The sequence below is a fragment of the Ictalurus furcatus genome, chromosome 8 (assembly GCF_023375685.1).
Source record: "Ictalurus furcatus strain D&B chromosome 8, Billie_1.0, whole genome shotgun sequence".
NCBI lineage: Eukaryota > Metazoa > Chordata > Actinopteri > Siluriformes > Ictaluridae > Ictalurus > Ictalurus furcatus.
The window spans coordinates 7,410,340-7,425,163 of NC_071262.1; the positions used below are offsets into that span (position 1 = coordinate 7,410,340).

Here is a 14,824-nt window from a genome sequence, read left to right on the forward strand (position 1 = left end):
CATTTCCCATCCTGCACTGCAGCCTACAAACATGGCCGCCATGGACTGCAATTCCCAGAACACTCATTCATTCTAATCAAGCACACCTGCATCCAATTTCACACACTCATTCCACAGTATAAAGAGACTGTTTTCTAACTGTCTTTGTGAAGTATTAGTGTTACCACTGTATCAAGTGATTATACCCTGTTCCTCGTTTTGTTTCATGGTTCTCGATTCTTATTCTCGATTCTTATTCTCGATTCTTATTCTCGATTCTTATTCTCGATTCTTATTCTCGATTCTTATTCTCGATTCTTATTCTCGATTCTAGCCTTGCCCTGTTTATGCCAGTTTGCCAATCACCTGACCCTTTGCCTGTTTCTTGACCTCACTATTGTCTCGTGTTTTGGATTTGTCTGCCTGTCTCTCTCTCATTTAACCCTTATCTGCATTTGCATCCGTTCTAATCTTCATTACGAGGAATACGTGACAGGTTCAGGTATGGACCCTCTAATATTTCATGCAATCTCATTGAAATTGGTCACTGGAGGTGTTATTCATGTTTGTGGAAAACCAACTTATGCTAGCTAGTACTAGGTTTGTCCAATCTTGACAAAACTGATGTCAAACTACTTAGGAGCACATGAACCTTAATAATGATCAAAAACATGTTGAGATTTATAAACAATACAGCTGCCACACATCAGGTAATTCTAAGGATGCAGAGTTGGTTTACTCAAATAGTTGTAATTCATGATTAGTGATATGGATTTGAACCAAACTTGATAGATATTTCTCAGGAACCAAAAGTCCAAGCTAAAATTTAGTCTGCTACATTGAACTGCTGATCTGTAACTGGATTTTTAATAATTACTTTCACACATTTCACAAAGCTGTCATCACAAAATTTGATAAGTATGTTAATCTATGGTATCTTTATTATTCTATGTGTCTTGGCAAAAACTGCCCACTGGGGTTGCTATTTGCAAGGAGTGCTTGGACCCCACAGATTGCCACTTGCAGGTATATTTTAAATTGAGACTGTAACTGTGGTATTAATATGCCAGTGCTTGTTCATGGAATTTGCCATGGAGGGGATTTAACCTCTGCATGGGGCATGCATAAATGAGGTCAGGGCTTGTTGAAGCCTAGAATTCTTTCACATCAACTTTGGCAAACCAGGCCTCCATGGACCTCATTTTGTGCACAGGGACAATGTCATGCTGGAACAAGTTTAGGCTATACCTCTTAGTTCCAGTGAAAGGATACCTTAATTCTACAGTGTACAGCAAAATATTCTAGACAATTGAGTGCTTCCAACTTCAACTAGTTTATTCAGTGTATTCAAATTAGGGGTGTAATATTTTTTTTAACTAAACTGCACAACACATTACCATGGGTTTTGGATTTCACGATATTTTTTTCAAAGGTCAAACATTGAGTGCTTCGAGAAACTACCTATGGAAAATACTTTGAATGGCAGAATATTTTTATGATGGACTTTATGTATTTTGATAGATTTCTAAATGTTAAGTTAATTTATTCTTAGCCTTTGGTAGTATGTTGAAATAATGTAGGAGTACAGTTTTCTGATTTCTATCATTGTTGCTTGGTACTGTATGTTTTTTCTTAATAGGCTGCATACACGTAACCAGGATATAATATTGTTGTGACATAATTGTGACAAACAGGCCATGGAGACAGTTTTAGGATCCATGCGCAGGAAGTTTTATTGAAAATACACAAACAAACAATCCAAATCGGCAGGGAGTGAGACGTAGTCGAGGTGCAGGCAGATAAAGTTCTGTAACCAAAAGACCAGGCATACAAAACAAAGGATAATCCAAAGAATCGTTAATTCCACAGGCAAAGGTCATAACAAGAATCAAATATGGCAAGCAATGGAAACTGGCTCAATAATGCAGATGAACTAATAATATTTTGCAAAGGTGAAGTGGAAATGCCATGTTTATATATGTTTATAAATGCCAATAAGAACTTTTGATTCTGCTGAAGTTTATTTTCCTTGATTTCTGCAATATTTAGGCCATGGTGCAATGAACTTACAAAAGTGAAAACAATTTAAATTACCATGTTTTATAGATACTGTAAAATATTTAAAGGTGCATTTTATTTTATTTTTTTACATTTCACCTATAAACCAAAGTGGATGCAGCCTTATCACTGTATTGTTCCATTCCTAACTCACTTGCTCATAACTCATATAGAGGAAAGGAGTCAGGGACATGCAGCACAATAAAGAATTTTAGAAGATTAGAAGAAGATTACCTCTTACTGATTGTCGCAGCAAGGGAAAAGATTATTAATCAAAAGGTGTCTACAGTGGCAGCAGTTTAAAAAAGCAATGCATCATTCTAATCAGTGAGATCTGAAGTGACTCAGTTCTCCTCCAGATTCGTTTTGCCAAGCCTCCTGGAGCTATGATTCACCATGCAAGTTTACCTGCTGTTCTGTGCTTTACTGTTGCATTCTCCTTGAGCCCTGTCAAAACTGCAGACTTGATGGCTCTCTAATTCTTACCTTAATCCTTGCTATAATTTCTGTTAAAAATCAGATGATTAAATCCTGCACTACAATATGAGCAGTGGTCACTAATGTCTATGTTCATTGTGGCACGTGTCTGATGTCTTTTTCATCCTTTTATTAGACCTTTTTGTGGTGATGTGTTTGTTAATGAGCTTCGTTGTTGAGTACTAAAGTTTTCTCTGGCTCCCCCTTTTTGTCCATCTTTGTAAACAGCTCATGATAATTTCCCGAATCTTCATCTCAGATAAGATAAAAATGTTTCACTTCCCTGAGAGATTCTGCTAGGAGGACAGGGTGGTTTTATGAGTGCAGTGATGTGGAAAGTCTGAATAGTGTGGTAGGGGGCTTGGGATGTGTTTTACTTAGACCTGCTGCCATTAGTTTGCTTATGTTTGCCCAGGGGTAGTGGCAGTGTTGTTACTGTGTCCTGAGTACGTGTGTGAGGCTGTGTTAGAGAGATATTCCCAGGGACATGATGGCATGCTGCTTCTCCTGGGGAACAACACTTTAAGAGGTCAGAGAGCAAATCACTCTCAGTGAGGCTAGTACAATCACCACACATAAAAATAGTCTTGCAGACCAAACTCTCACTCCTATTTCTCCCTGTTCATCTCTGTCTATCTCTCATTCTGTCCCTTCTTAGCTCACGCTGTCTTTTTTCACTTACACTGACAAACATGAAAAAAGAGAAGGGTTGGTGATTTCCCTTCCTAGTATTGCTATTTCATTACAGATCACATTAATTGCCTTGTCAGGGCCGGTCCAATCCACTGACCGGTCAATCCACAGGGCTCTACAGTGCGACCATTTCAGTCACATTTGCAACTGAAAAGTACTTTGTCTGAGTGTGAAAAATATTTAGGCGCACCAGTGCGAGTGACCTGTTTGAAGTTAATAATAATAATAATAATAATAATAATAATAATAATAATAAAAATAATAATAATAATCGTCATCATAATAATAATCATAATACAATCGGAATAAAAACTCCAAAATGCGCAACAGTTACTTTCACACTGTTTTTCAACACCTCAGTCATACAAACAAGTGTGCAAATACTGCATAGAAGCCATTATGATGACAAGAGTAACACTCTACCTCATCTGCTTCTCTCAACTTGCCGATCTCTCAAACCGTGATCTTTTATTGATCATGCAAAATGACCTGGACCTGCGACTGTGACATGCTCGTGTAGCCACAGCGGCGTTGGGGCCAGTAAATTGTATACAATTTAATAATAATAATAATAATAATAATAATGCTAACGCACAAGGTTGGGTGTAATTCAAACTCCATTATTAAATAATTCCTCACCAATCCTAATCAAGAGTAGCAACTGTTCAGTCTGGAAATATACAGTACGCTCTCCCTTCACTCTCTTAACTAACTCTAATAGACAATTCACTTCATTTAAGCTCATGGTTGCCAGATATCACTAGAAAAGTAAACTCCAGTTTTTATGTTTTGATTTAATCCCCCCAAAACACAGTATTCTCAGCAGACATGGCAACACTGTACTTGGGGAACCAATCTAAAAGGAACTGATAAACAAACAAAAAAACCTAATAAAATGTAAAGACAGAAAATGTGCTTAGTTTTAAATAAATCATTTAATATAAAATAAAATATTATAATAAATTCATAAAATATAAATAAAATGACAAAGGAAATAATGTTTTATTACTATAGGTTGCATTTAATATCAATTTGACATTAAGCTTAGTAGACTATTTCCTTAGAAGGCTATTAGCCTTCTTTTTCCTAATATGCATCATCTTTCTGTTATTCTACTTTTAATTAAGACTCTATTGTTTAAGATATTTCAAAAAGAAATATTTTATGCTTGTTTACTATATCCTGCATTGTTATTTTGTATTTTTATTTATTTAAAAAAAAATCTTTGTACTTGCTTTGTATTGAGCATATAATAAGGTAAATTTGTGTTTAGATTTTTTCTTGTGGGTTTGCCTATCCACGGTTGTTATTTATTTATTTTTAATTATTTAATTATTGTTATTATTGAAGTAAATAAAATATTGAGTATGAGCGTATCGGGGGGATGAATCTCTCCTAGGGCACCAAATGGTCTAGGACCGCCACTGTGCCTTGTTGAAGCAATTAAGTTGCCTTTTGTTCCTTAAGACATGGTAATTGGTAACCTGTAGAGAATTCTTTAGAAGCACACTAAGAGAGAATTGTTCTTTGGCATCAAGACATAATGATGCTACCTGAAGTGCTCATCTGCATTTTTATCATGAAAAATAGCAGAAATTTTGTTTGCAGTCAAGCTGTCAACTTCCGTTGTACTGTACAAAGGCTAATTCACATTCATCACTTCCTCCAGATGAATTTATACCTCACTGTCACAAACATATGTGCATATACATAGGCCAATCTTTATCTGGTTATTTGGATAAGTCCTAGTCAGTATCTAATATCGTAACACAGTCCATTCAATTAGGTTCACATAGGGAATTCAGAAGGGTAATACAAAGCAAAGGTCAGTAGAATGTCCAAGGTTAAGAACACACAATGTGAACAGATTAGATTACAGAACACAGCTCAAAACTTCCACAACTAATAACACCTTACAACTAGACTGGTACAGTGTCTTTCGGCAAACAAATATATAACTGATAGATAACAAGTGCTGTGTAGAACTAATACTTATCGACAGTAACTGCAAATGATAACCACTAATTAGAATACTGTGACCTTTGGGTGGACCAGAGTGATGCCACAGTGTGCAGCCCATGTTCACATCTGCATATCCATTTTCCTATTGCAGATAATATGGAAGGGACATGTGAGCCAATCAATAAGTAGGTCAGAAAAAAAAAATTCACCTAGGGCAAGAAGTAATCGAAGTTCTCCATGAGACCAGAGGGGGAGCAAAGTTCTCCATTCGGCAAGAGGGAGGAGCGATGCTCTCTGCGAAGGAAGGGGGAGCGACATATGGCATAAAGCAAAGAAAAGGAGCGACATCCTCAGCCGAGCAGGATGGCAGAGCGACGTCCTCAGCCGAGCAGGATGGCAGAGCGACGTCCTCAGCCGAGCAGGATGGCAGAGCGACGTCCTCAGTGGAATAGGAACGCGGAGCGATGTCTGAAGAGGAGCCTGGCATAGTGATGTCTGAGGCAGAGCAGGGAAGTAAAGTGGAGCTCTTGGCTGCACTGGGAGGCAGAGAAACATCATCAGCTGAACAGGGATGCTGAATGGGGATGCTAAGCAGCGTCCTCAGTCAAGCAGGGAGGCTGAACGACATTCTCCATTGATTCAGCAGGCTGAATGAGATCCACAGCAGGGGAGGGAGGCAGATTGACGTCCTTACTGGGGCAGGGAGAGTGGGAGATGGTTTCAGACTGGTTGGAAGGCTCCTTCTTTATATACACCCTGAGGGAGTTCATAACGTTGAGCCATTCCCGATTGGCTTTGATCAGGGAGAATCTCCCTTCCTTCTCCCACCTCGGTTTTTCCCTTTTAAAAAGGGCCTCTTGGATGCTGAAAAAGTCTGCTGTATCCATTTTATAATGTCTTGCATTCTGTCATGTTTGTAGGTAGAGATGGATGCAAATGCAGAACAGAAGTGAATTATTTAATATTGTACCAAACAAAACGCAAAACAAGACTTACCTGAAACAAGGACGAGCATAAAGTGATACAGATTGACAGACCAAACAACACAAGACAACTAGTGCAGTGCCAAACGTGACTATATATGCACCAGTGCTAATGAGCCAAAATGTGAAACACGTGATATAAGACATGTGACTAGGCGTAGTGACTGATGGGAATCATAGTCTCTAGTCCTTCTCCAATATTACATGACAGTAGGTAACAGTTATGACAGTTGTATGTGTTAAACTATAATAATGGATATGTCTGGGAGTTTTTGATTTTATATGTACCTGGCAAAGATCATAACCCTACTCCATGTATGATCACCAGAATTTGATTCTGACTGTGTTCTTTGAGCCAGATCTCTAGGGTAGTGCTAACATAGGCTAGTGCCATCATCCCGTTAAGGTAGCATTACTTGCAAGAAGCTTATGAATACCAACATCATAATTTTTATCTGGGGACATTTTTGTTATTGGATACACCAAACTCAACTAAAATTTGTAACATAGTGTTTAGATACTTTAGAATGGGGGTACTAGCGAGGCAGTTCTGCAATGCCCAAAAGACAGCTACCACTGATTCATTCAGCTTTAGGGCTTTAGCGGGGGCCTTTCAGCAGGGAGATAAAGGGAAATAGCTACAGAGCTGAAATTAATTTGTGGTAAAAACCAAAACTTTAGCTGCAATACTTAGCTACCATGTTTGTCATGTTCCAAAGGCATTGGGCTATCAAAAGATTGTTATTTTACTAGCACTGAGTTCTGTATGGATACCTGGATTAAAAACTCCTTCCTTATGACTGGAACCCTGCAATGGTTGGGGATGTCAAGGGCTACATATATACTCAGATATTCTCGAGCAGAAGAACTTCATCCATTGCTTATGTTTTGGGAAGTTCACCTTTCAATCTGTGGTGCAGTCTTGGGGTTCTTCAGTTCTGTTTTACTAAATACCTTAGCTAAATTGTAGTATACATGAATATAAATCTGATCTCCTTCAATTCCAGACAGGTGTTATGTTATCCAAGCATCAAGTTTCAATCCGTAGCAAGCCAGTATGCACTGAGCAAATTATTTTCAGAACAAGCACAGTCACTGACTGGGGTGGAAGGTCCTGAGGGTGTGAAGAACAGTCGGGGGATGACCATGGGGGATAAAGTTGTGAACATGAGACTATGTAAATCCATCTCTCTCACAGTGACTGCAGCCATGGATCACACGTATGTAATTCAACACTGCTGTTAAGAAGTTGGGAACCCAGGTTGCAAGCCCATGGGATACTGTATTCCAGAGCCATGTTGCCAAGCTGATTAGATCAATCACAGAGGGATTAAAAACAGATCACCAGCAACCTCTGCAGACATGCTGTCTGTTTTTCCTCTCTATTAAATTCTCAGACTTTGCAAAGGCTAAGGACTGACATTTGTTTGATGAGCAACCTTAAGTAAATGAAAAAGATTAGCATTTTTAGATTTAGATTACACTGCCCAAACTGTTTTGTTTTTTTTAAAGCTCCAGCCTAAAACCTATCTTTGTGTTCTAAAGCCTTCTCCACTGTGCTGCCCCAAGATTTGATAGAAATCAAATGAGCTACAATACAAGTGTGAACAACAGACAGCAGACAACAGACAGCAGACAACAGACAGCAGTTCAAAATCAACAATCATAGTAAAAACAACAGGAAATTGGTATAAGCTACTAATTTTCTGTTTAAGTAGAATATATGGGTCAAGTATAACTTTGGTATGGATGCAGAGGCTACACAATCAAAGTTAAAGTTTTTTATTTGTCATTTGCACAGTTGACGCATGGAAAACTGCACAGTGAAAATCTTGTGGAAGCCTAACTGATACTGTATAACATGTACTGTACTAAACAAAATATACAAATGCAAATACAAAAAATACACAGCACAAAAAATAAACTTTCAGTATAAATGAATACCCCAAATAGACAAGATTGTACATACATGCATAGGATATATAATGGGATATATAAAATAGTGATTTAAGTGTAAGATTTTAATGGAATTCTGTGGATATACGGAAAAAAAAAAAAAGTGAAAAAGAACACACAAAAAACTGTGTTCACTAAAAAAGTGTTAACATTGTTTAAAATGGAAATATTCAAGTCTGGAAGGGCCGCCAGTGCACATGCATTCACACACTTATTTACAGTGCATCCGGAAAGTATTCACAGCGCTTCACTTTTCCCACATTTTGTTATGTTACAGCCTTATTCCAAAATGGATTAAATTCATTATTTTCCTCAAAATTCTACAAACAATACCCATAATGACAAAGTGAAAGAAGTTTGTTTGAAATCTTTGCAAATTTATAAAAAATAAAAAACAAAAAAGCACATGTACAAGTATTCACAGCCTTTGCCATGACACTTAAAATTGAGCTCAGGTGCATCCTGTTTCCACTGATCATCCTTGAGATGTTTCTACAATTTGATTGGAGTCCACCTGTGGTAAATTCAGTTGATTGGACATGATTTGGAAAGGCACACACCTGTGTATATATAAGGTCCCACAGTTAACAATGCATGTCAGAGCACAAACCAAGCCATGAAGTCCAAGGAATTGTCTGTAGACCTCTGAGACAGGATTGTATTGAGGAACAGAAGGGCACAAAAATATTTTTGCAGCATTGAAGGTCCCAATGAGCACCGTGGCCTCCATTATCTGTAAATGGAAGAAGTTTGGAACCACCAGGACTCTTCCTAAAGCTGGCCGCCCGGCCAAACTGAGCAATCTGGGTAGAAGGGCCTTAGTCAGGGAGGTGAACAAAAACCCGATTGTCACTCTGACAGAGCTCCAGCGTGTCTCTGTGGAGAGAGGAGAACCTTCCAGAAGAACAACCATCGCTGCAGCACTCCACCAATCAGGCCTGTATGGTAGAGTGGCCAGACAGAAGCCACTCCTCAGTAAAAGGCACATGACAGCCCGTCTGGAGTTTGCCAAAAGGCACCTGAAGGACTCTCAGACCAAGAACAAGACAAAGATTGAACTCTTTGGCCTGAATGGCAAGCGTCATGTCTGGAGGAAACCAGGCACCAGTCATCATCTGGCCAATACCATCCCTACAGTGAAGCATGGTGGTGGTGGAAACATCATGCTGTGGGGATGTTTTTCAGCGGCAGGAACTGGGAGACTAGTCAGGATCGAGGGAAAGATGAATGCAGCAATGTACAGAGATCCTTGATGAAAACCTGCTCCAGAGCACGCTGGACCTCAGACTGGGGCGAAGGTTCATCTTCCAAAAGGACAACGACCCTAAGCACACAGCCAAGATAACAAAGAAGCGGCTACAGGACAACTCTGTGAATGTCCTTGAGTGGCCCAGCCAGAGCCCAGACTTGAACCCGATTGAACATCTCAGGAGAGATCTGAAAATGGCTGTGCACCGACGCTCCCCATCCAACCTGATAGAGCTTGAGAGGTCCTCCAAAGAAGAATGGGAGAAACTGTCCAAAAATAGGTGTGCCAAGCTTGTAGCATCATACTCAAAAAGACTTGAGGCTGCAATTGGTGTCAAAGGTGCTTCAACAAAGTATTGAGCAAAGGCTGTGAATACTTATGTACATGTGCTTTTTTTGTTTGTTTTTTTTATTTTTAATAAATTTGCAAAGATTTCAAACAAACTTTCACATTTCACATTGTCATTATGGGGTATTGTAGAATTTTGAGGAAAATAATGAATTTTTAATCCATTTTGGAATAAGGCTGTAACATAACAAAATGTGGAAAAAGTGAAGCGCTGTGAATACTTTCTGGATGCACTGTATATCTAGGTAGCCAATTAAACGACTGGCATGCTTTTTGGAGGCTATAGGAAACTGGAGAACCCCCAAGAAATCCATACAGACTCGGGGGACTATGTACAGAATCTCCAAGCAAACCTTGGACTCAGGATTTACACCGGGGACCCTGGATCTGTGAGGCAGCAATACTACCTGCTGTTTCACCTTCAGCAAAATGTGCTTTAGAAATGCTTTCAGTATGTAATGGTCTTAATTGTATTAAAATAACGACAGGGTCACCATGGGAAACGTAAGGGATTTGTGACACCTACAAATAACTAGCTGGCTTACGTGATGAAATTTATAAAAAAAAATTATATTGTAGATATTTTATTGTTTTTTTTAAATCAGTATGTTATTCTGTTATTCTCTGCATTGTAACTGATCACCTGATTCAGGTAGGTTACAAATTCATAAAAATATTTTTGTTTTGTTTATTATCATCAAGAAAATCAGACCCTACCTCACCGAACAGGCTTCACAGCCACTAGTCCAGGCTCATATCTCAAAACTGGACTACTGCAACACACTACTCTCGGGCCTCCCGGCCAGCTCTGTCAACTCCTTCAGTGATTCACAATGCAGCAGCATGCCTCGTCTTCAACCAGCCCAAGAGAACCCATGTCGCACCCCTCTTCATCTCCCTCCACTGGCTTCCTGTAGCCACCCACATCAAATTCAAGGCCTTGATGCTCACCTACAAGACCTTGTCTAGAACAGCACCCTCCTACCTCAACTCTCTCCTGAAGGCTTACGTTCCCTCACGCAGTCTGCGATCAATCAACGACCGACGCTTAGTAGTACCTACTCAGCGTGGCTCAAGGTCCCTTTCAAGAACATTCAAAGTAACTGTTCCTCAGTGGTGGAATGAACTTCCAACCTCAATCCAGACCGCAGAATCTCTCACCATCTTCAAAAACAGCTAAAAACCCACCTCTTCCGTGAACACCTAACCAACCCATAAAAATTTTTTTTTTTAAATGAATTACTCTGGCACTTACACCTCTACTCTGCACACTTTGCTTCTTCTGGAACTCAATTAATGGATCTTGTATGGTAACACTACTTGTATTGTTCTCTGCTTGATATATTGCTTTGCTTGTATTTTCTCATTTGTAAGTCGCTTTGGATAAAAGTATCTGCTAAATGGATAAATGTAAATGTAAATGGGATGAGATAAATACACTGTATGGCCAAAATATTGTGGACATCTGACTATCACACCCATATGTGGGCCTTCCCCAAACCTTTGCCACAAGGTTAGCACCACAGAGCACACAATTTTCTACACTGTCTTTGTATGCTGTAGCATTAAGATTTCCCCTTCACTGGAACTAAGATGCTGAGCCCAAACCTGTTCCAGCATGACAGTGCTCCTGTGCACAAAGCAAGGTCCATAAAGACATGGTTTCACAAGGTTGGTGTGGAAGATCTGGTCTGCACAGAGCCTTGACCTCAACCCCACTGAAAACTTTTGTGATGAATTAGAAGGCTGACTGTGCACCAGGCCTCTTCATCTGACATCAGTGCCTGACCTCACTAATGCTCATTTGGCTGAATGGGCACAAATCCTCACAGCCACATTCAAAAGTAAAAGGGGAAAGTCTTCCCTGAAGAGTGGAGATTATTATAACTATATAAGCTACAACTATAGCTTATATGGGGGGGGGGGTACTAAATCTATAATGGGATGTTCACATGTGGGTATGATTGGTTATGTGTCCTCATATTTTTGCCAATATAATGTACACTGATCAGCTATAACATTACAACCACTGACTTCTTGAGCATCAGAATTGGACCATAGACCAGTGGAAGAAGGTGGCCTGGTCTGATGAATCATGTTTTTTTTTTACATAATGTGGATGACCGGGTGCGTGTGTGTCACTTACCTGGGAAAGAGATAGCACCAGAATGCACTATGGGAAGAAAGCAAGCCGGCAGAGGCAGTGTGATGCTGTTCACAATGTTCTGCTGGGAAAACTTGGGTCTTGGCATTCATGTGGTTATATTGACATGTATCACCTATTTAAACATTTTTGCAGTCCAAGTACACCCCTTCAAGGCAACAGTATTCCTGAATGGCAGGGGCCTCTTGTGGCAGGATAATGCACCTTGCCATACTGCAAAAATGGTTCAAGAATGGTTTGAGGAACATGACAGAATTCAAGATGTTGACCTGGTCTCCAAATTCCCCAGAGCTCAGTCCAATCGAGCATCTGTGGGATGTGCTGGACAAACAATTACGATCCATGGAGGCCCCACCTCACAACTTACAAGACTCTGCTGATAACATCTTGGTGCCAGATACCACAGCATACCTTCAGATGTCTGAGTCCATGCCACGATAGTTCATAGCTCTTTTGGCAGCACAAGGGGCACCTACACAATATTAGGCAGGTGGTTTTAATTTTATGGCTGATCTGTGTATGTCCATGCACAAAGCCAGGTTGTAAGAAATGGCACAGGAATTCCAGTGCTGCGTATGAAAAATAACAGGAATGTACTGTTGTGGTATTGTGCTTTTGCCAAGAGGGAGTCTCAGCAGATGGGAACACATGCAATTTTGGACCAAAGTGGTTTGAAAATGTCTTGCACCCTGTTGTGCTATTAATTCACACCCAGACCAATGTCAAGGCTTTTGTTCATGCACACCATCAGTATTTTGGGAACGAGAGCATACAAGGAAAGGCACCTGATAGCCACTGTAAAATGTGGATTATAATCATTGATGCTTTGGAGATATTTTGTTGTTCAGAATCTCTTGTGAAGGCTGATGGAATCATGCATTTCAGGATCATTCAGCCTGAAATCTGGTTTCCTTTACTAAGAGGTTTAGACTTGGGTATAGCTAGAACATCCAACAAGACAATGAGACAAAAATACATCCAAATCAACATTGAAGTGGTTAAAGTGCTTAAACACAAAATTAAGTTTTGCACATTTCAGTCTCTGTATTTGAACCCTACTGAAAAACTGCTGTCTGAATTGGAGAGGGACGTTCACATGCACAAACCTAACAGAATGAACAAATTTTAAATTATCTGAGTGGAGAGTGGATGACAAGTGTTTCTGACATTAGACATTTCAGGAAGATACTCTGCTAAGATAAGTTCCCTTTCAAAGGGAAGTCCATGTTGCATTAGCTCAACACTGTGGGAAGTGCCCTCAGCCTCTCCTCAGCCTCTGAGAAGCGTCTGACTCTAAAGGTAGCTCTTCTGCTCGCCCTGACATCTCTCAAGCGAGTAGGAGATCTGCAAGCTCTCTCTGTTGCCCCTTCCTGCCTTGACTTTACTCCTGGATTAGCCAAGGCCTTCCTGTATCCTAGGCCGGATTATATTCCTAAAGTGCCTACATCCACTGCCCAGCCAGTAGTGTTGCAGGCTTTCTGCCCTCCTCCATTCCTCACACCGGAACATGAGAAATTGCACGGACTGTGTCCAGTAAGGGCTCTTTGTACTTGTGTCCACCACTCTGGCCAGTGGCGTAAGTCGGACCAGCTGCTGGTCTGCTTTGGCTGCAACAGTAGAAGTGATGCTGTGTTGAAGCAGCGTATCTCTAATTTGACAGTGGAAGCAATCTCTATCGCTTATGAGGCGCACAGTCTTGCTGCACCTCTGGGCATAAGGGCTCATTCCACTAGGGGGGTCACCTCCTCAAAGGCTTTGTCCAAAGGGGTATCCTTACAAGATGTGTGTGCTGCAGCGGGGTGGTCTGTGCCACACATATTCATTCAATTTTACAGCCAGGATATATACGTTCTGCCCGGGCTTGAGTATCTTACAGTGACCCTCGGGCTCAGATATTTTTTAACAGGCCACACCCTCAGTATGACAGAGTGGGTATTCTCGTTCCCACAGCATTGAGCTAACGCAATGTGGAGTTCCCTTTAAAGGGAACGTCTGGATTACACATGTAACCCTGTTCCCTGAGAAGGGAACGAGATGTTGCGTAGCTTTGTCATACAGGGGCATGCTGTCTTCGCTTCAGATAATAGAGGCTGATGGCGTGGTTCACAGGTGCCGTTTATATATCACGCGATACACTTAATTGCCACGTCACCTGATCACGACAGGCCTATAAATAGGCATGATGTTACACAAATTTCAGATGCTGGTCACGCATGAGGGTGCTTCCCACAGCGTTGAGCTAATGCAACATCTCGTTCCCTTATCAGGGAACAGAGTTACATCTGTAACCCAGAACGTTCTGCTATTCTCTCCATGATATCACAAAATATTTTGTAGGGGATATCAGTATTTTGTAGAAGTATATAATCACTTAAATACCTTGTATTTGACAGAAAACGTATCTTTATGTTTGAGCTCAAAATATTACTAATTGCATACATGGGGTTGTGTTGTTGCTTTTTTCATATAGGGTACCAATTATTCTGGTGGGCACTACATATGGAACAATTGCAATGAATGTTTATGCTTAGTATTTGAGGGTGCTTTCTTATTCTTAAATTGATGATCCGCTGTTATTTTCAGCAAAGTATTTTAAGGATTGTGTGTGGACTTTTCCTGTATAAGCTAGAGTTTATATTATTATACATGGATTTATCTATATGTTTTTGGACTTCTCTGCCATTATGCTCTCTTCTAGGGCTTTTTGGACATTGACCTGACTGACTTTAAGAAAGGGGAGGCTAATGTGACAGGCTTCCAGATTGTGAACTATGCGGATCCAGGTGTTAGCAGAATAGTTCAGCAGTGGATGGACTTTGACAATAAAGATTCCAAAGTTCCAAAGAAAGGACTCAAGGTAAACACCCTGTGTGCACCTGCCATGCCATACAAATTCATGTTCTCATTAACAAGGATGAAGAATACACACATACATGTTTATGAATTATACAAGTT

The 14,824-nt window shown here is 40.2% G+C and overlaps 1 protein-coding gene across 2 annotated transcripts in view; it reads left to right on the top strand.

The window, feature by feature from the left end:
• Positions 1-14,824, top strand: part of gria1a (glutamate receptor, ionotropic, AMPA 1a) — a 158,755-nt gene that overhangs the window by 79,517 nt on the left and 64,414 nt on the right. For both annotated transcript variants that reach the window (XM_053630476.1, XM_053630477.1), the window contains exon 6: positions 14,568-14,726. In XM_053630476.1, the coding sequence (XP_053486451.1) occupies positions 14,568-14,726 (159 nt within the window). The remainder of the gene's footprint in view (positions 1-14,567; positions 14,727-14,824) is intronic.